Source organism: Heteronotia binoei, chromosome 20 (assembly GCF_032191835.1).
Source record: "Heteronotia binoei isolate CCM8104 ecotype False Entrance Well chromosome 20, APGP_CSIRO_Hbin_v1, whole genome shotgun sequence".
NCBI lineage: Eukaryota > Metazoa > Chordata > Lepidosauria > Squamata > Gekkonidae > Heteronotia > Heteronotia binoei.
In genome coordinates, this window is record NC_083242.1 from 38,424,168 (window position 1) to 38,445,087 (window position 20,920).

The 20,920-nt window shown below is 64.1% G+C and overlaps 1 protein-coding gene across 1 annotated transcript in view; it reads left to right on the top strand.

Annotated features, from left to right (window-relative positions):
• CORO7 (coronin 7) overlaps window positions 1-19,069 on the top strand; it is a 65,617-nt gene extending 46,548 nt beyond the window's left edge. The window contains exons 10-31 of the mRNA XM_060260658.1: window positions 4,438-4,492; window positions 4,598-4,655; window positions 5,199-5,344; window positions 5,425-5,520; window positions 5,811-5,951; window positions 6,207-6,315; window positions 6,526-6,701; window positions 6,873-6,981; window positions 7,090-7,176; window positions 7,256-7,398; window positions 7,565-7,669; window positions 7,934-8,019; window positions 8,106-8,247; window positions 8,485-8,574; window positions 9,072-9,188; window positions 10,067-10,202; window positions 10,495-10,586; window positions 10,683-10,769; window positions 17,260-17,344; window positions 17,577-17,716; window positions 18,122-18,187; window positions 18,911-19,069. Coding sequence (XP_060116641.1) covers window positions 4,438-4,492; window positions 4,598-4,655; window positions 5,199-5,344; window positions 5,425-5,520; window positions 5,811-5,951; window positions 6,207-6,315; window positions 6,526-6,701; window positions 6,873-6,981; window positions 7,090-7,176; window positions 7,256-7,398; window positions 7,565-7,669; window positions 7,934-8,019; window positions 8,106-8,247; window positions 8,485-8,574; window positions 9,072-9,188; window positions 10,067-10,202; window positions 10,495-10,586; window positions 10,683-10,769; window positions 17,260-17,344; window positions 17,577-17,716; window positions 18,122-18,187; window positions 18,911-18,997 — 2,353 coding nt within the window. The 3' untranslated portion in view covers window positions 18,998-19,069. The remainder of the gene's footprint in view (window positions 1-4,437; window positions 4,493-4,597; window positions 4,656-5,198; window positions 5,345-5,424; window positions 5,521-5,810; window positions 5,952-6,206; window positions 6,316-6,525; window positions 6,702-6,872; window positions 6,982-7,089; window positions 7,177-7,255; window positions 7,399-7,564; window positions 7,670-7,933; window positions 8,020-8,105; window positions 8,248-8,484; window positions 8,575-9,071; window positions 9,189-10,066; window positions 10,203-10,494; window positions 10,587-10,682; window positions 10,770-17,259; window positions 17,345-17,576; window positions 17,717-18,121; window positions 18,188-18,910) is intronic.
• Window positions 19,070-20,920: the final 1,851 nt, after the last annotated feature.

Genomic DNA, 20,920 nt, shown 5'->3' on the forward strand with positions numbered 1-20,920 from the left:
AGGGCCTGGCCCTGCAGCCCACAGAGCCCCGACCTTCTGCCACGTTGCTGCGGCTGGTTCTGGGGGGCAGGCAGAGAGGGGCAGTCGGGGGAGGGTGGAACCTGGCCCCAGGGAACAGCTCAAAGCCCCTGAGGCCCAGTCACTCAGGGGCCAGTGAGGCCAGCTTTGGCCAGAACAGCTGTGGCTGCAGCCCTTTGCTGGGCGGAGGGGCCCCACCAGCTGTTTTGGGGCTCTGGTCTCAGGTCACTTTGGCTGGCTTCTCCCTTTCCGGGTCCCTGTCAAGCCAGCGCTCTCAAGCGCAAAACCCACAAAGCTTCCCTGGAGCTTTGGCTGACCCTTTCCTGCTGTGCCAGCCCACCGTTTGCTACACATGTCCCCCCCCCCACCGCCCGGCTGCAAGTTCTCAGTCATTCGCACGGTTTCACCACTTTGCACATTTGGGGGTGAAACACAAGCAAGCCCTTCCAGATGGCTGTGCCCTTTGCTATGCCAGTGTAAAAAAAGACATCCAAAAATGTGCAAATAAAATGGGCCCAACAACGGTGAGACTGGGTTTTGGAGAGGACGCCTCTGTACACCGGAAGCCCCAGAAGGTTGGCCAGACTGTACATCCCCTCTTCATGGGGGGCGGGGAGGTCTTTGATCCATTTAGAAAGGAGGCCCACCTTTCATGCCAGCACTTTAAGCCACATGTGTGAATTTGTGCTGAGACGCCGCCTGCATTTCAGCTCTCCAAACTAACCCAAGATGCAGGGTTTGGCTGATCCTGATGGACTTCTTTGCTAGGAGATGGGGGCGGGGGAGACCATCTCTGCCTGGCTGGGCTGTGGGGGCCCTGCTGGGTGCGTGGATACCCTCTTCTGCCTGTTTACCTTTCGGCCTCTTTTTTCTCACCACCCCCCCTCATGGACAAGGCAGCCATTGTCTTGCAGGGGAGCTGGCCGTGTGCCTCCGTTCTGCCTCTCCTGGAGATAGGAGGCTGCTGCCAGCGTACCCAGGAGGGGGGGCACTCAGTGCTCCGGAGGAGGAGGAAGGGGAGGGCTGGTGCCCTTTGCTGGGCAACTGCACAGCCCCTCTTGGAAAGCCCCTCTCAGCCCTTTGCCCATTAGGGAAGCTGGCTGTTGGGACGGGCTGAGCAGCAGCAGCAGGAGGAGACCCCCAGGAGATGGATGGGGCCTCCATCCCGGAGCCGCAGCCGGCAGGAGCCAGGCTGTGAATGGGGGGTGGGGCGTGTTGGAGGCAGAGGCGAATGCACAAGGACCACTGCTGGCTCTCCACTTGGCTGCAGAGATGGGGCTGAGGCTGTCCACACGATGCTGCCACCATCTCACCGAGCTCATCGGCCAGGCCTTGGGGAACGTAGCTGTGAGTGGCCCATCCCATTGACTCTGTCATGCCAGCCCCACGGCCCTTCTCGGTCTCCCTGCTGCCCCTCCCTGGCTACCTCTGTCTCCCCCACCCCTCCACCATCATTCCAGAACCATCTTGCCACCTCCCACTTTGGCCAGAGCATCCCCCCACCCCTGGCTGTCCAGCCTCCCCCTCAGGTGGCCGGCTGCCTTCCAAGACGGAATTCATTCCAGCTGCGTGGGAGGGGAGGACCGGCTCTCGCACCTCCACACCCTCCTTCCCTGCGCCCCCATCCCCCCCCCCCAGCAGTGTCTAATGAGAATTCCAGGGCCATGACGGCACTGCAGGCAGCCGCCTTTCTGGTTTGGCCTCCTCTTGGATGGGGGGGCGGGGGGGGGGAGAGGAGGCTGCCCAGGTGAGAAGCTGCTGGGGCTGGCGTCTCCCAGATGCTGCTCCGTGAAGGCTTTGGACTGAGGGAGGGATTGCTGCTGGATGACCCCCCCCCCATCTGCTGGGTATGCAAAGGCTGCATCCATGGGTGCCCCCCACAATACCTGCCGTGATGCTAAGAGGAGCCTCCATGTTCAGAGGCAGCATATCTCAAAATCCCAGGTGCCAAGGAAAGGGGCTTTCCGGAAGCCTCAGGCCGGCCTGTGTGGGAAGCAGGCTGTTGGGCGGTCTGAGTGGCAGGGGCATTCCAGGGTCTCCCAGAGAAGGGTCTTTCCCATCCCCTCCGACTGGATCCCTTTAAGTGGAGATGCAGACGGGGATTGAACCGGGGACCTTCTGCCTGCGAAGCAGAGGCTCTGCGCCTGAGCCACGGATCCTTGGTCTGACCCCGCAGGGCTCCTCTTGGAGAGCTCTCCCAGAACCATGATAGCTAAAGGGAACGCCATGTTTAGGACTGTGGCAAACCTCTCAGGAGAAGCCCCCCCCCCCTCCAGACCTTCCCTGTGAGATTCCTGTGGAGCTGGTGTCTGGATGATGCCCCCCCCACACACACACACACTGCCCATCCACACAGGAAGAGCTACTTCTCGCCCTTCAGACTCCCGATTGCAGGACCACGGAGAGGCTGGCTGCCTTTTGCCCGGAGGCCAGCTCTGCTCCTCTCTGCCCTGCTGAGTGCCAGGCTGCCCCTGGCTGTCGCTGCCCACACACTTGCTATTTCTGTGCCAGTCACCCCCAGCGCCTCACCTGAGCAGCAGACAGTGACGGGGCATTCCGCAACCCTCCCTCCCTTAGGTCAAGTGCAGGGGCCAGACAGCCAGGGCAGGGCCTTTTCTGCAGTGACACCGGAGTGCTCGGCTTGGCAAAGGTGCTTCTGTGGGGTCTTTGGTGGCTGGCCGGCATTTCCTACTGTGGCCGTGGCTTTTAAGTTATATTTCAAGATTTGGATTATATTTCTGGAGCATGTTTTGCAATCACCTTTCCTAGCTTATTGGATTTCATTTTTGATTGCGAAGTTATTGCCTAGTAGCCTTGGGGGACGCTCTAGCTGTGGCACGATGTCCCTGCCTCAGTTTCCCCTGCAGCAGAGCGCAGAAGCCGGGTCTGCTTTGGGAGTGAAGGCCTTTGGTTGGGGGGGGGGGGGGGCTGGTTGACTAGAGCCAAGAAAGCCGCCGCAGAGCCACCTGTTGGGCCGGGCGCTGGAGGAGGCGGCTGGGGCGTCCTCACCCCACCCAGGGCCTTTCTGGTTCTACCGCTTCCCGCCTAATGGCAGCAGCCTGCACGGGAGGAGAGGGAGGGGGCGTCCCTGGGCTTCAGCCCCCTCTTGCCCTCTGAAGGGCTGGGGGGAGGGGAGGGGCTGCCCTGCTTCCAAGTCCCCCCGGGGGGGGGAAGAAGAGGGGGGGCGCAGAGCAGAGGGAGGGCGCCGTCGGCGGGGGAGCGCAGTCTGCACATGCCCCGGAGGCCCCCCCCAGGCGCGGGCCTTTGGTGGAGGGACGCCGGCGGGCGGTGGGGGGAGAAGCGAGCGGGCCTCGGGGCCTGGCTGGGCGCCGTCGGGGCAGCGCGCGGGGCGCTTACCTGGCCGTCGGTCCGCGGATGCGGGCGGGGGAGGCGCGCGGGGCGGGTTCTCTAGCGCGCCGCGTGGCAGGCGCCCCTCCGCCAGTGCTGCAGCCCGCCGGGAAGAGGGCCGGGGCGGCCAGCCAGCCAGCCAGGGACCGGCAGACCCGCCGCCGCCGCCGCCGCCTCCCGTCCGCGCTTGGCTGCCACCGGCTCGCTCTGCCTCGGCCCGCGCACGGCCCCCGGAGGGCGGACGGGGCGGGGAGCCGGTGCCTGCCTCGCCTCCCGCGCCCAGACTCCGCCTCCTCCAAACCTGGCTGCGGCCTCGGAGGCCCGCCCTGGACCCCCCCCCCCCCTCCCTGCCTTCGGGGCTGGCAGGGGAGACTGGGGGAGGAGCCCCCCCCGGGGAGACCCGTTCGTGGGGGTGGCCTGCCTTGGCCCTTGCAGAGCCGCCTCCTGCCCGCCGCCCCCACGCCCCCCCCCCTCCGGCACTCTGCTGCAATCCGGCTTGCGCCTCACCTGAGCGCCTCACCTGAGCCAGCAGCGCCACGCCCGGGCCTCGTGCCGCGATGATCCAACAGCCCGCCAGGCGCGCCGCCACCCCCAGGAGCCTCTGCCCTCTCCCGCAGCTGCACCAGAACCAGTCTGGGGAGGAAGCAGAACCAGGATGGCAGCCGAGGGCTCTGGCCCTGCCCTGCTCCCACACGAGGCTGCCAGGGAGCGTGAGCCGGTGGGCCCCTCCCTCGAGACCCCAGAGAGGGCACCCACCGGAGGCCAAGCCTTCACCAGCCTTTCTGCACAGGGGCCTGAATGTTGAGCGCCTGAAGCTGCCCACAGCTCCTCGCCGGCTGGGGCTGAGGGTGCCGCAGAGGCCCAGAGGCATCAAGGAAAAGGGAAGGCGGTAGGGGTGATTCTCTGCCTCTGGACCGGGCGACCCCAGGGCATTTCATGCTTGCCTCTTCAACTTTAGGAACTGGGGTGTGGGTGTGCTTGTGTCGATGCCTGTGTACACCGGTGTTGCCACTGTGGTGGGCTGCGCACGACTGCCCTGGTTTCACCCGCTGTGCCCCGCTTGTGTTGCAGAGTCTTGATGCCGCTCTTTGACCTCGACACCGGCCTGCTGGTGCTGATGGGGAAAGTGAGTGCCCCCCTTCTTGGCATGCTACCCCCTTTCCCGTTTCTCACCCGTGTCCTGAAGTGGGCACCCCTCATCCTGTGGCTCAGGGGGTCTCTTGCCTTCCAGGGGGAAGACGTCCTCTTCTGCTATGAGGTGCTGCCCGCTCAGCCGGCGCTAGCGGAAGGTGGGTCTCAGCCGCAGGGCACTCAAGGGCACTCTCTGCTCAGCTTGCTGTGGCCCATCGTGGCTCCCTCCTGGAGCCAAAAGAGAGCCAGGGACGCTTCTGTGGCACACCCCCCCCCCAGCCTGGCTGTGCCTGATGGAGAGAGGAAGGGAGGCTCTCCAAGCTGACTAGCCCCACCCCCCAGGAGAGGAGGGGGGGCAGCAGCCCCTTTTTCTCAGCAAAGCAAGAAAGCTCCCAGGCCTGCTCGGGTGCTTGTTGGAGCTGGCGGTTTGGGTGGCCTCCAAGGATCCCTCTAAGCTGCAAAAATTCTACTGTGAGCAAAAATTCTACTTTGTGAGCTGCTGGCATGAAAGTTGGGAGCTGCTGCGTAAATTATTGAGCTCTGGGCTCCTCCTTCCTGAGCTAAGGCAAAAATGTGTGAGCTGGCTCATACTCAGCTGAGAGGGAACACTGGTGGCCTCCGCCCTTATTATTATCCTGGGCTGCATATCCCGTACCCCCCCGGGTGGCCACGCTTGCCACATTCTGCGTGCTCTTGTGTAGTCAGCCAGTGCCGCACGGAGAGCAAGGCCCACGGGATCGCCCGGGTGCCCAAGCTGGGCCTGGACGTCCTGGCGTGCGAAGTGATGCGGGTCCTGCAGCTCACAGACAGCGCCATCGTTCCCGTCAGCTACACCGTGCCACGGAAGGTAAAGACGGGGGGCAGGCCACGGGGAGAGGCTGCAATGTGGCTCCAGTGGCACCTACTGACCGGGCACACGTCTTGCAGTCCACGCAGGAGTTCCAGGAAGACCTGTTCCCCTGCTGCGCTGGAAACGTCCCTGCGGCCTCTGCTCAGGCCTGGTGGGCAGGAGATAACAGCCAGGTGAGAGCGACAGTCAAGGCGGCACAGGGCCCTTCGCAGCACAGCGGGACGGGCTGAGAGGTGGACACCCCCTCCCTGTGAATGCCACTTTGGCACACTGCCAGCCTGCTCTCAGCTCCTGGGCACCTCTGCCATCCCATCTCTGCCTTCGGAGCGAGGCTGTGGGCACCGCTGCTTCAGAGCTTGGCCAAGCCGGCTTGTCGGCTGCCCCTCCCTGGGTGTGGAGGCCTGGGCTCTTGATGGCCCCCGTCATGAGACGACAGACACGGCTCTCCTGCTTCTTCTCTCAGGTCCAGAGGCTCAGCCTCCACCCGGCCCACAGGCCCAGGCCGGCCTTCGCTTCCCCCTGCGTTCCAGGCCTCCCCCCCGAAAGCCAGGCCCCAGGCGGCCCCCAGACGGAGGAGCAGGTGGAAGAGGACTTGGATGTCAGTGTGAGTGCCCCTCCCCCACCCAGCATCTCTCCTGGACTCTGAAAGTCAGTCCAGAACAGAGCCAGCTGGCGGAGGTGGGAAGGGACTTCTGCCCTTTAGTGCAGGGGGGGTGCCTCAGTGGTCCATTAGCAGCTGAGCCAGGCCTTTGGAAAGAGGACCCTCGGCTGAGGTGCTCTCCCTCCTCCCCCCTCACTGAAGGTTTCTTGGGCTAGCCAGGCCGCAGCATCTCTGACAGTGTTGCTGTCTCTCTTCCAGGCGGGCAGCGGCCTGTCTTCTCCCAGCAGCTCCCTCACGTCCCCCTCCCTCTCCGCCACCAGTGGCTTCGTCTCCAGCCCCAGCCAGAGGTCCTTGCAGAGCATTTTGGGTAAGCGCTTTCCTCTCCCCTCTCCTCCTCCCTCTGAGGGGGGGCAAGCAGGGGGCCGATGCTTTGCCAGTCCTCTCTGCCTGCCACCACGAAGGAGGCCCTGTTTCCCAGCAAGGCTCTCTGCCCCTGTGCTCTGGCCATCCTGGGCAGGCAACAGGCAGTCTCCGTGGGAAGCCTTCGGCTGCTTATCCTCTGTGCCTTCCGCCTCAGGCCCCAGCTCCGGCTTCCGCCACCTCCAGGGCACCGTCCTGCCCCGTAGCACCCACTTCACCAACCTCAAGGGCCTGAACCTCACCACGCCAGGCGAGTGCGACGGCTTCTGTGCTAACCGGAGGCGGGTTGCCGTCCCGCTGCTCTCGGCAGGAGGGCAGGTGGCTGTCTTGGAGGTAAACGCAAAGGAGGGGGGTAGAGAAGCATCCAGTCCCCCCCCGCACACATCCTCTCTGGGCTACCAGCTCTTGGGCTGGCCTCTGTTCCCAAAGCACCAAGAGCCGCCTCTGCCAGAGGGGGAGGAGCAAGGCCTCTCCTGCACTGACGCTGCCTTGGCTCCCCCTCAGCTGTCCAAGGCGGGACGCCTGCCTGATGCTGCCCTGCCCACCATCGAGAATGGAGCCCCCGTCTCCGACCTGTGCTGGGACCCCTTTGACCTGGAGCGCCTGGCCATCGGTAGGTGACTGCGTGGGGACTTGGGGCCCGAGGAGATCCCACCCTCTCCCCCGTGGTGCTCGGGTGCCGTCAGGGGTCCCAAGACTTGGCTTTCTTTTCTTGGCGCAGCTGGTGAAGATGCCCGAATCCGCCTTTGGCGGCTCCCCCCGGAAGGGCTGCAGAAGAGCCTGCTGGAGCCGGAGGCTGTGCTGCAAGGTGAGGCCGCCCCCCCCCCCACCAAAAGGCAGGGCAGAAGCAGAGAAACCCCCCACCCCCTCTCTTGTCCTCCCCACAGGTCACACAGAGAAGATTTACTCCATCCGGTTCCACCCGCTGGCCGCCAACCTCCTGGCCTCCTCCTCCTACGACCTGAGCGTCCGCATTTGGGACGTGGGGGCCGGGAGAGCAGTGCTGGTGCTGGGGGGCCACAGGGACCAGGTAGGGCGGCAGGGGGCTGGCTGATGGGGAAGGAGGGGGGATCGGTGGGGGCCCACGAGGAGCAGGGGGCGGGCCCCACGGGCCCCCTTGCTGGTGACCTGCTAGGGCTGAAGCCCCCACACCAGAAGGCTGACTTCCCTCTTTCCCTCCCTCGGGGGCCTTGCAGGTCTTCAGCATGGCCTGGAGCCCGAACGGACGTCGCCTATCCACCGTCTGCAAGGATGGCAAAGTGCGGGTTTACGAGCCCCGGCAGTCGCCTGAGCCTCTGCAGGTGAGGGGCCTTGCTGGGCGGGGAAGCCGTGCCTCTTGGGAGAGGGAGGTGGGGAAAGAGCTCTCCTCTTCTGCTCTTGGGGGCACGTCCTGGACCCCAGACCTCTGCTGGGGCAGAGCGTGGATGGGAGAAGGGCAATGGAGCAGTTGGGGGGTGTGTGCCCAGGTTGAGGGTCCTCTTGGGGCTGGAAAGGGGCAACTGGAGGTTGGCAGTGGCAAACAGCTGCCCTCTTTCTCTCCTCTCTCTCCCTTCATCCCACCACAGGAAGGTCTGGGCCCTGAGGGAGGCCGCGGAGCCCGCGTCGTCTGGGTGTGCGGGGGCCAAACCCTTCTGGTGTCGGGCTTCAACAGGTAAGGCCTGGGGGCGGTGCTGCTTTGTGGCCTAGGTGCTGCAGGCGGCCAGGCGGATGCCATCTGCTCTCCTCCTCCCTCCTCAGCCACAGCGAGCGCCAGCTTTCCCTGTACCACGTGGAGTCGCTGGCCAAGGGGCCCGTGGCACGCATCAGCCTGGACGTCTCTCCCTCCACCCTCATCCCCTTCCACGATGCCGACACGGGCCTGGTCTTCCTGACAGGCAAGGTGAGGGCCTGGCCGACCTTCAGAACCCCCCTCCCAGCAGCCAGGTGGGAGGAGCATGGAGGCCCAGCCCGCAGTTGTGGCCCTCTTCATCTTCCGCTGGGCGGCCTTGCGCTCTCGCTGGCCAGATTGGGCACCAGAAATCCCAGGCCTGCTTCCTGCACTGTGGCCTGGGCAGATCTGTTCTCAATCACCAGCCCACCCCCCGGCTCCAGCCTCTCCCTTCTGCCACGTATTTAGGGCGACACCCGAGTCTTCGTGTACGAGATCATCCCAGAGACCCCCTTCTTCCTGGAGTGCAACAGTTTCATCTCCAATGAGCCCCACAAGGTGAGGAGGCAGTTGGGGCCAGGTGGAGCTGGGAAGCCTCAGCTGAGGGAGGGACGGAGGAAGGAGAGCCTCCAGACCTGTGGGCAGAGGAGGGGCCCACTGACACAATGCCCAGGCCTCCCATCTTTCTGGAGAAGAACGCGGAGGAGGAGGAGGAGGAATGCAGTTGGGCTCTAAGAGGGAAATGCCCCCCCCCCCGCAAGAGAGAGCTGTGCTGGGTCACCATGGCCGCTGGACTCAAACTCGGCACCTCTGACCAAGGCGGTGACTCCCCTGCATCTAGTTCCAATCCAGTGTGGCTGCTCTATAAACCGTATTGAGAGCCTGCCCCCTAGTGGCTCTCTGCAGGCAGAGCTCTTGTGCCGTTGGAGTGCCAGGCTTCGTCCCAGGGGTACATCTAGACTGCTGGGGGTGGACGTGGCCAGAGATGGTGTCCCTGTGTGCAGGCCCGACGTGTCTGGGTGCCGAACGAGGGTCTGTCCTCTGCCCCTCTGCAGGGTTTCCAGTTCCTGCCGAAGTCGGAGTGTGACGTGCGCGAGGTGGAGGTGGCCCGGGCCCTGCGTCTCAGGCACAGCTCCATCGAGCCCATCACCTTCCGCGTGCCCAGGGTGAAGGTAGGTGGGGGGGGCCCCCAGAACTGCCAGCTAGCCCCAAGCAGTCCGTTTCAAGACTGCCCGTCTCTCTGCTGTACCCGGCCAGCTTGACAGGACGCTTGTTTTGGCCTGAGCAGCCCTCTCTCCCTCAGGGTGTCTTTGCTGCCCCCACTTGGGCACCAAACGCACTTCTTGCTGCAAGGCCCACTTTGGGAGCCAGCGCTTCTCCGTCTGCCTGGCTGATACGGAGGCCTCTGCAGACCTGGCCATGCTTCTCCCCCCTCCCCCCTTGTGACCAGATTACGTAGCCCCAGACGCTCCCCCCCCCCCCCCGCAGCAGCTCTCTCAGCTTCCTCGTTTTCCTTGGGCGGGGGGGAAATGTCTGTGATTCTGCTCCATGCCTCTTGCTGTGTTAGCTGGTTCCACGGCCCTTAGAAGATATTTGTCTCTTACCTGCCGGCTGTGGCAGGCCGAACCAGAAGAGGCCCTTTCCATGGGCATGCTCAGAGGCACCCAGAGGAGGAGTCCGGGAAAACAAGGGCTTTTCATCCCCTGGGAATTTGCATTGCAAAGGGGAACGCATGAATCTAACCAGACCTAGGTGTGCAGGTGTGGAAAAGGTCCAGTTAGACCTGCAGTTGTCTCAGGAGCATTAGGGCTAGGGGAGCCTTCGGTTGTGCACACACCGTCAACAGCTGAGAAATGTCACACCTGGATCCAGCAGCCACACTGCTCCAAAATCTCACCGGTCTCTGGGCAGGTTTGAGGCCTCTCCCATCAGCTTGCAGCGTACTAGTCAGTTGTGCATCGAGACACGTGGCAGGCAACTGACCCCACAGCTTTCTAGGAGGAGGCCCCAAGCCCCCTCCCCTCTCTCTCCCTTGATCTTCTCTCCTCAGAAAGAGTTCTTCCAAGATGACCTTTTCCCGGCCACAGAGGTGTGGTGGGAACCTGCCTTATCAGCCGCCGCTTGGCTCGCCGGCTCCGATGGGCAACACCGCAAGGTCAGCCTCCAGCCCAAAGCGATGATGCCAGGTGAGAAGCACAGGGGTCAGTGGGGAGGGTGGGGCTCTGAAATCTGATAACCCCCCCACCCCAAAAAAAGGGTTTCTTGGTCTCTAAGGTGGCCCTGGATTGGAACCCCACTTTTCTCCTGCAGACCAAGACGGCGCCCCTCTGAAACTTGCTCTTCTGGCCGTGGGCTTGTGGGAGGGGAGTGGGGGGTCTGGATGCAGGAAGTCCCAAGTCCTGTCCCTCAGAGCTCTGGCTAGGCTGGGCAAAAGCCTAGAGGGGCCACGTCTGATCTCCGGCGTGTGTTTTTCTGCAGTGAGCAAAGCCCCAAAGGACATTCCTAGCAGAAAATACGTTCCATCCTCGGTCTACCTGGAGGAGAAGTCGGACGAGCAGAAGAAGGAGGAGGTGAGGGCTGCCTGTGGGTGGGAGAAGCTCTTGCCTGCAGCCAGCTGGCTGGCCTGGTGGGTGGTGGCCCCCTGTGACGGCTCCCTTCTCTTCCAGCTGCTCAGTGCGATGGTGGCCAAGCTGGGCAACCGCCAGGACCCCCTCCCCCAGGACTCCTTTGAAGGCGTGGACGAGGAGGAGTGGGTAAGGCCGGCCATCTTGGGGGGCACAGGGGCTGGCCAAGGCAGCCGCAGCCTTGTGGAGGCGGGGGGGGAGGGGGAAGAGAGCCTACGACTGTTTTTAGCTCCCCTCCAAGGAGCACAAGGCTCCCCCCCTTCACTTTGCCCCCTCCCTCTCTCTTGCTCAACAGGACTGACCCGAGCCGCCTTTCTGCCTGGACCGGACCTGCCCCCTCCCGTCGGAGACAGACTGGCCCCTGCACCTCAGGCACCCTCTCAGCAGAAGAGCCAGACAGTCTTGGAGGCCTGTCCCCCCCCCCCCCCCCCCCGCCCCAGACTGGCTGCTGCCGGTCGAGATGCCAAAGCCCCTCCTTTGCCACCCTGGAGCCCCCCAGGCTTTGCTTTGCTGCCCTGCCTGCCCTTCACGACAGCAGTGGAGGTACCTGGCCCTCTGTCCTTTAAGGCCTGTCTCCTGCCGTGCTCCCCCCCCCCCAGCACTGTGCAGCCAGCCAGCCCCCCCCCGAGGGACGAGAAATGTCAGTCAGCAGCCGCCAAGTTTTCTTCAGCACTGAGCCCAGAGTGGAGGGCTCAAGCAAGGCCTGAAGGGTGAGCCCCCCCACTCCCCGCCCCAGTCCCCTGGCCTTGGTTCCCCCCCACCCCCAGCTGCTCCCTGGTGCTTGCTGGGCTGGGCCGTCTGGAGAGCCCTTCACCCACCTCTGGCCCACGGGGCTCTGGGGCCATTCCCGAGGGCAGGAACAGGAAGTCCCGCCTGCGGAAGGCCCATCATCTTGCCAGCTTCCTCTTCTTTCAGCATAGCTGTGTATGTGGCCACAACACAAACAAACTGCTTCAACTCTGAGCTGCTTCTGTCTCTCGTGTCTCTTTTGATCCCAGCGTGGCCTGTGGAGGGGGAGACCTTCTTTGGCCTGCCTCATGTCTCACACAAGCCCCCCCTGCTGCTATCACCCTGCACCCCAGAAGCACTCAGCACACCTTCTGTCTGCCCCTCCCACCCCTGTGGCAGGCATGGTCAGCTTCCCTCTGACCCTTTCACCACCACCACCACCGCTCTGTGCTTCACTGCAGCCGGACAGGCACCTCCTGCTGGCTCCTCCGTCATAACCTGGATCTGTCCACGGAGAGGGGGATGGCCTTCCACCTCCACCACCTCCCCAAGCACATCTTCCTGCTTGGAAACTCCACCGGTGGCCCTTCCCTGAAGGCAGAGCCGAGGGGCTTTCTGCAAGGCGATAGTGGAGCCTCAACGCATGGGAGGGTGCAGGGGGAGGGAGTTATGAGGCAGAAATGAACTCAGCCCATTTGGGGGTGGGGGACCGGAAGTATGCACAAGAGCCTCAAACTGAGGCAAGGGGCGAGGTGGATGGGAAATCACATTCCCCCCACACCCCACACACACACACACTTGCACCACCAAAGCAAGCCAACTAGGCCTCTCTTTGCTGCCAGTCATGGTCACGTTAATGCTTATGTTTAATTCGATTTATACCCCGCCCTCCCCACTTGCGGAGGGGAGAAAGTCCTCCATGAGAAGAGGCCGCCTTAGCTGCAGAGCCAGAGGGAGGCAGCACCCACATTTGTCCGGATGGCCCTGCTTCTGCCCCCCCCCCCCAGTGACTACAGACAAGCCCTGTTTTGTACTCTCGGTGGGTGGGTGGGTGGGTTGCCGCCTCCAAGTAGGAAAACCGCTGGCTGTTTGAAGGTGGAACCTGCAGTCTGGGAGGGGAGGCAGAGAGCCCCCTCCAAAGGAGCCGTTTTTTGGGAGGGGGGAGAGCTCTGCAGTTGGAAGGCCAGGAGTGAGATCCTCAGGCCCTGCCTGGATGTTTATAGCAAACCAACAGAGTAACATGGTAATGGAAACAGGAAAGAAAGCCCGTAGGCATCCATGTAAACAAAACCCCAGATTTTCCAATTATTTATATAATCAAATATCCTCACAGAATCATACAATACCAAAAGTGCAAGTATAAGACACACCCATACACCAAGTCCACATACTTATAGCAACAGTTTATTTCTTTGAAATAAAGTCCTTGTCATTGTTCCTTAAAGCTGGGACTCCGAGACTCCAAAGCTCCCAACTATTCTATCTTTGTCTGCAGAACAGTTGGAGCCTTGGTCTCCCACATAAGTTGTAGAAATGTTTCGAAGCTTGTAGAAGCCTATTGTGAAAGAGGGCGTCAAGCGCATCCCTGTTGCGTTCTTTTGCCTTGCTGCTGCTTCTCTCTACACTGGCTGCAAGAAGCTTTGGAGCACAGGTCTCCACCTTCACGGCTCCTCGCACCACGTCTCAGAGTCGCTCCATTGTCACACCTGGAGACGCTGTGGAGCAAGAGGGGCGGGGGGCCAAGCAGGCGAGGGAGGGCGGTCACGAAGCAGGAAGGGACACGGAGCACTGGGGGTGGGCGGGCTGGGCGCTGCACGCAGGAGCAGCACTTCTCCCCAACGCCGCCGCAGCTGCCCGCCGCACCCGCAGCACAGGCGAGGGAAGGAAGGAAGGAGGGGGCTTCTGTGCAGGCGGACGCTTCCACGCCACGCGCTCCGTACTCAGGGGCCTCGCCGCTTCCGACCGCCAGAGGGCGCAGCACGGGCCAGCGCTGTCCCCAGGATGCTTCCGGCCGCTCCGCCCCACGCCGACTCCATGGTCGCCCCTTTGCCCGGACGCCGCGCGTGGCTCCCCGGGACTCTCCCGCCGCCGCCGTCTCCATGGTACGGTAAGGGTTGGGGGGAGGGCCAGGAGACCCCCCTGGATAAGAGACCCCGGCCTCTGCAGCCCCCCATGCCTGCCCCCCCCAGCACAGGGACCCCTGGATAAGAGACCCCGGCCTCTGCAGCCCCCCATGCCTGCCCCGCCCAGCACAGGGACCCCTGGATAAGAGACCCCGGCCTCTGCAGCCCCCCATGCCTGCCCCCCCAGCACAGGGACCCCTGGATAAGAGACCCCGGCCTCTGCAGCCCCCCATGCCTGCCCCGCCCAGCACAGGGACCCCTGGATAAGAGACCCCGGCCTCTGCAGCCCCCCATGCCTGCCCCGCCCAGCACAGGGACCCCTGGATAAGAGACCCCGGCCTCTGCAGCCCCCCATGCCTGCCCCCCCAGCACAGGGACCCCTGGATAAGAGACCCCGGCCTCTGCAGCCCCCCATGCCTGCCCCGCCCAGCACAGGGACCCCTGGATAAGAGACCCCGGCCTCTGCAGCCCCCCATGCCTGCCCCGCCCAGCACAGGGACCCCTGGATAAGAGACCCCGGCCTCTGCAGCCCCCCATGCCTGCCCCGCCCAGCACAGGGACCCCTGGATAAGAGACCCCGGCCTCTGCAGCCCCCCATGCCTGCCCCGCCCAGCACAGGGACCCCTGGATAAGAGACCCCGGCCTCTGCAGCCCCCCATGCCTGCCCCCCCAGCACAGGGACCCCTGGATAAGAGACCCCGGCCTCTGCAGCCCCCCATGCCTGCCCCGCCCAGCACAGGGACCCCTGGATAAGAGACCCCGGCCTCTGCACCCCCCCATGCCTGCCCCCCCCAGCACAGGGACCCCTGGATAAGAGACCCCGGCCTCTGCAGCCCCCCATGCCTGCCCCCCCCAGCACAGGGACCCCTGGATAAGAGACCCCGGCCTCTGCAGCTCCCCATGCCTGCCCCCCCAGCACAGGGACCCCTGGATAAGAGACCCCGGCCTCTGCACCCCCCCATGCCTGCCCCCCCCAGCACAGGGACCCCTGGATAAGAGACCCCGGCCTCTGCAGCCCCCCATGCCTGCCCCCCCCAGCACAGGGACCCCTGGATAAGAGACCCCGGCCTCTGCAGCCCCCCATGCCTGCCCCGCCCAGCACAGGGACCCCTGGATAAGAGACCCCGGCCTCTGCAGCCCCCCATGCCTGCCCCGCCCAGCACAGGGACCCCTGGATAAGAGACCCCGGCCTCTGCAGCCCCCCATGCCTGCCCCGCCCAGCACAGGGACCCCTGGATAAGAGACCCCGGCCTCTGCAGCCCCCCATGCCTGCCCCGCCCAGCACAGGGACCCCTGGATAAGAGACCCCGGCCTCTGCAGCCCCCCATGCCTGCCCCCCCAGCACAGGGACCCCTGGATAAGAGACCCCGGCCTCTGCAGCCCCCCATGCCTGCCCCGCCCAGCACAGGGACCCCTGGATAAGAGACCCCGGCCTCTGCACCCCCCCATGCCTGCCCCCCCCAGCACAGGGACCCCTGGATAAGAGACCCCGGCCTCTGCAGCCCCCCATGCCTGCCCCCCCCCAGCACAGGGACCCCTGGATAAGAGACCCCGGCCTCTGCAGCTCCCCATGCCTGCCCCCCCAGCACAGGGACCCCTGGATAAGAGACCCCGGCCTCTGCACCCCCCCATGCCTGCCCCCCCCAGCACAGGGACCCCTGGATAAGAGACCCCGGCCTCTGCAGCCCCCCATGCCTGCCCCCCCCAGCACAGGGACCCCTGGATAAGAGACCCCGGCCTCTGCAGCCCCCCATGCCTGCCCCCCCAGCACAGGGACCCCTGGATAAGAGACCCCGGCCTCTGCACCCCCCCATGCCTGCCCCCCCCAGCACAGGGACCCCTGGATAAGAGACCCCGGCCTCTGCAGCCCCCCATGCCTGCCCCCCCCAGCACAGGGACCCCTGGATAAGAGACCCCGGCCTCTGCAGCTCCCCATGCCTGCCCCCCCCCAGCACAGGGACCCCTGGATAAGAGACCCCGGCCTCTGCAGCCCCCCATGCCTGCCCCGCCCAGCACAGGGACCCCTGGATAAGAGACCCCGGCCTCTGCAGCCCCCCATGCCTGCCCCGCCCAGCACAGGGACCCCTGGATAAGAGACCCCGGCCTCTGCAGCCCCCCATGCCTGCCCCGCCCAGCACAGGGACCCCTGGATAAGAGACCCCGGCCTCTGCAGCCCCCCATGCCTGCCCCGCCCAGCACAGGGACCCCTGGATAAGAGACCCCGGCCTCTGCAGCCCCCCATGCCTGCCCCCCCCAGCACAGGGACCCCTGGATAAGAGACCCCGGCCTCTGCAGCCCCCCATGCCTGCCCCTCCCCGGCCTCTGCAGCCCCCCATGCCTGCCCCCCCCAGCACAGGGACCCCTGGATAAGAGACCCCGGCCTCTGCAGTCTCCCCATGCCTGCCCCCCCCAGCACAGAGACCCCTGGATAAGAGACCCCGGCCTCTGCAGCCCCCCATGCCTGCCCCCCCCCCAGCACAGGGACCCCTGGATAAGAGACCCCGGCCTCTGCAGTCTCCCCATGCCTGCCCCCCCCAGCACAGAGACCCCTGGATAAGAGACCCCGGCCTCTGCAGTCTCCCCATGCCTGCCCCCCCCAGCACAGAGACCCCTGGATAAGAGACCCCGGCCTCTGCAGCCCCCCATGCCTGCCCCCCCCCCAGCACAGGGACCCCTGGATAAGAGACCCCGGCCTCTGCAGCCCCCCATGCCTGCCCCCCCCCCAGCACAGGGACCCCTGGATAAGAGACCCCGGCCTCTGCAGTCTCCCCATGCCTGCCCCCCCCAGCACAGGGACCCCTGGATAAGAGACCCCGGCCTCTGCAGCCCCCCATGCCTGCCCCCCCCCCCAGCACAGGGACCCCTGGATAAGAGACCCCGGCCTCTGCAGTCTCCCCATGCCTGCCCCCCCCAGCACAGAGACCCCTGGATAAGAGACCCCGGCCTCTGCAGTCTCCCCATGCCTGCCCCCCCCAGCACAGAGACCCCTGGATAAGAGACCCCGGCCTCTGCAGCCCCCCATGCCTGCCCCCCCCCCCAGCACAGGGACCCCTGGATAAGAGACCCCGGCCTCTGCAGCCCCCCATGCCTGCCCCCCCCCAGCACAGGGACCCCTGGATAAGAGACCCCGGCCTCTGCAGCCCCCCATGCCTGCCCCCCCCCCCAGCACAGGGACCCCTGGATAAGAGACCCCGGCCTCTGCAGTCTCCCCATGCCTGCCCCCCCCAGCACAGGGACCCCTGGATAAGAGACCCCGGCCTCTGCACCCCCCATGCCTGCCCCCCCAGCACAGGGACCCCTGGATAAGAGACCCCGGCCTCTGCAGTCTCCCCATGCCTGCCCCCCCAGCACAGGGACCCCTGGATAAGAGACCCCGGCCTCTGCAGCCCCCCATGCCTGCCCCTCCCCGGCCTCTGCAGCCCCCCATGCCTGCCCCCCCCCCCAGCACAGGGACCCCTGGATAAGAGACCCCTGCCTTTGGAGCAGCTCTTCTCCCCAGGGGAGCTGGTCTCTGTGGTCTGGAGATCAGATTAACTCCAGGAGGTTGGCAGCCCTCCCCTCAGAAAAAGGACCCCACCTTCCAGCCCCCTCCTCCATCGCCCCTGCAGCTCCTCCTCCTCCGTTCAAGGGGTCTGGCCCAGCTTCTGGGTGCTGCAGGATTTCAAAACACACTCCCCCCCCCCTCCCTTGGCCACAACAAGCTCCTCCCTCTGTGGGGTGGACTGGAGCGAGGAGGGGAGCCCTGACCTCCGCTGCCTCCCTTGCAGGCCAAGTACCTGGCCCAGATCGTCCTGGTGGGCATGCAGGTGGTGGGCCGGGCATTCGCCCGGGCTCTGCGGCAGGAGTTTGCAGGTAAGCTCCAGAGCTGGTCTCTTCCTGTGTGGGGCAGCCTCAGGGGGCAGAGTCAAGATGGATGCCGTGGGCACAGCCTCCCTTCACCCAGTTGTGGAGCTTCCGGAGTCTGGGAGGGGTCGCTTGACACAGCCTCCTTGGCCTTTCACGCAGGGCACAAGGGCACCCCTCTGCTGGCCGGAGCACTCCCCTGCAGCCAGCCTGCTCTAACCAGTGCCTTTTCTCAACTCAGCCAGTCAAGCAGCCGCAGGTGCCCGAGGGCGCTCTGCGGGGTCTCAGTCTGAAGCAGCCTCCAGCATCTCTGGGATCAGCCTCCAAGAAGCCCAGCGGATCCTCAACATCTCCAGGCTGAACACGGAGGAAATCCAGAAGGTAGAGAGAGCCACGGTGGGGGAGTGGTTATGTGTGCAGGCTCCCGTTTGCTTCCCCTGCCTTCCTCCACATGCAGCCAGCTGGGTGACCTTGGGTCAGGCACAGTTCTCTCAGCTCCACCTGCCTCACAGGGAGGGTGTCTGTTGTGGGGAGGGGAAGGAAAAGGAGATTGGAAGCCCCTCCGAGACTCCCCAAGTGAAGGGCGGGATATAAACCCAGTCTAAAGCTGGAGGAGGGGGCTCATAGTGGCTGCTGAGTCCCTCCCCATCCTCCTGCTGCTGGGGAGAGCATGTGGAGCTTGCCCCCCCCCCCCCCGCCCCACACACACAGTCCTGTTGCTTGATTAAGGCCTTTCACGAGGTTTCCCACTCACGCTCTCCTCCTCCTCCCCGGTTTCCCTTGCAGAACTATGAGCATTTATTTAAGGTGAACGACAAAGCCGTGGGGGGCTCCTTCTACCTGCAGTCCAAGGTGAGTGGGGGATTCTCTGCCTTGCCCCAAGGGGGAGGAGCCATGCCGCCACTCTTGGGGGGTCTGCAGACCCTCCAATGAAAGGTTGACCGCGTAGTGTCAGACTAGAGTCTGGGGGGCCAGGTTTAAGAGAGCCAGGTTGGTGCAGTAGTTAAGAGCATGAGCTCTAATCTAGGAGAACTGGGTTTTCTTCCACTCCTCCTCCTCCTCGTGCACCTACTGGGGTGACCTTGAGTCAGTCACAAGTTCTCCGAGTTCTGCTCAAGAGCAGTGTCTGTCAGAGCTGTGAGCCGCTCTCAGACTCCTTCAGGCGGGGCAGGGTGGGGTAGAAGTCCAGTCTTTTTTTTAAATCCCCCCCCCCTGCCATGGAAACCTGCTTGGTGACTTTGGGACAGTCCCAAACTCAGCTGAGCCCACTTCCTTGGGCTGTTGTGGGAAGAAGAGACCGATGCTGGAAGCTGCTTTGAGTTTCCATCAGGGAGACAAGCGAAGTGCCAGGGAAGTAAACACCTTGATCTGGCTGATCCCTCAGTTCTGCTCAGGCGAGAGCAATGCTGGAGCATCGGGAGACGATGCAAGCACAGCCGCCCTGTGTCTTCTGGGAGGCCCCGAAAGGCATCTTTTCCCGCCCCGGCTGGGCAGTTTCCGTAGGTGCCTCATGGCTTGCTTTTCCCAGGTGCCCTTTTCCAGCCATGTCAACCAAGGCTGTGCTCTGCCTTGCAGGTGGTGAGAGCCAAGGAGCGGCTGGACGACGAACTGCGGATCCAGTCCCAGCAAGAACCAGAGGCAGAGCGCAAACCGGACACGTAGTAACCCCCCTCCCTCTCTCCCTCCCCGAGCACCCTTTAAGTTATAGCTCATCAATAAATTTGCCCTTCTGTAGCTCCCAGCTGTGGGTGCCGCATTCTATGGGGGGAGGGCCCGAGGTGAAGATGTGTGGCCCTGTGAGAGAGCGTGCCCTCCCCCTTGCCGTTGCTGCTCACACACACACACACCTGCCAGCGACCTTCCGATGGCTGCTGCAGGAATTTGGACTGTGACATGTCAGCATTGCTTTGTAAAAATCAAATCTGGTTTTCCTCTCTAAAGGAAGGCAGGCTATCTGCCGTCGGTACAATCTCTGCCTGGCTTCATCTCCCACCAGCCCCCCCCCTCCCCACAGGGCCCCCAGAAGCAGGGCACAGCTCAGCTCAAGGCCAGCTAGCAGCAGCCTGGGGAGAGACCAGCCCCTTGCTCTCTCCTGCTCCCCCCCCCATGAAGAACAGCAGCAAAGAGGCTCCCCAAACGTTTAGGTTTCACTTTATTGTTACCTCAAGAAACACCTTCTCTCCCCAAGGAGGAGGAGGAGCAGAGGGTGTGGTCATAGCTTATCTTTTTGCTGTTTGAAACTATGCTAACGACGACGGAAGAAAGAGGAGAGAGAATAAAACGACGGACTACAATCAAAAGGCACTTTGGGAGTGTTAAAATACTGATGGCGGAGGGGGGGGGGAGAGGGAGGACGGACAGCAAACGGAATGGAAACGTCCACCAGCCACAAGGCCAGCCGGTCAGCGAAACAAAGCATGCGGGGCCAGAAAGGGCCCTTGGAGAGCCACTCTGTTGCCGGACCCACGGTGGGGGGCAGCTCACAGGCGGGAGGCCAGCTCCCCACCTGGGCATGACACTCTCCCCGTGGCGCCCAGGCAACACTGTGGCAGAAGCGTGGCCTCACGACCGCTGCTGCAGAGAGCGAGGAGAAGCCCACGGCGGGAGTCCCACTGCAAGAAGCCAGGAGAGAGGTACACGGGGGGACCCCCTTGTTGAGGAACTGAGACGCGGAGTGACCCCACCAAAAGGGAGGGGCAGTCGAGAGGTACTTGGGCTCCTCCCCCATGGCACGGGATGTGGGGGAGGGAAGAGCCAGCAGAGGGCAACCCAGGGAGCAGCAACCCTCCCAGGGCGGCCTTCTCAGGCCATGCTGCCCCAAAGGGCTCTGGCCACAGCTGGGGGGCGGGCGGTCTGAGCACCGTAAGTCTATTGGGCCATCCCCAGAGTCCCCGAGGGGCATGCTCATGGGCTGTGGGAGAGGCACGCAGGCTCACTCGCCCTGGATGTGGTCTCCACACCCTTTCTGCCTCACGGAAGGGAATGTGGCCTTGGGGGGGCATCCCACTGGGCAAACCTGGTCCCACGTCTCAGAGGGGAAGGAGGGCTCACACGGAGAGAAGGGCCGAAGCCCCCTTTGGCCTCAGCAGAGAAAACCCCCACACACACCGAGCCTGCGGAAGAAAGCCCCAGCATGGGGGATGCACCCCCCTCCGCTCTCTGCCCCTCGCTTTGCAGCTTTGAGGCAAAACCTCCTAGTAGGGGGAAGTGAATATTTCAGCTCCTCCACGTCAGGGAATAGGGGCAGGTGAGCAGCGCACCTCGGTGGCACGCCTTGTCTGGTGGGGGGGGGGGCTGCTTGCAAGCATGGGGGGGGGGGTCTGATGGAGGGCAGCTCCAACCCAAAGTGCTTCTCTGTCTGGCCAGGGCAGTGGAATGGAGAGCCCCTCCCTCGATGCACACAGAGCCTGGCTCAGCCCAGGTGTCAATGAGGGGTCTGGACTCCTGCTGGCAGCACAGTGAAGTATGAACAGAGCTCCCCCCCCCCCCCCACTCACAGCCTTGGCTACTGAAGGTTTTCCACCACAGCTCTGCAGAGACACCCCCCCCCCGCCCAATACACACACGCGCAATAAACGGGCAACC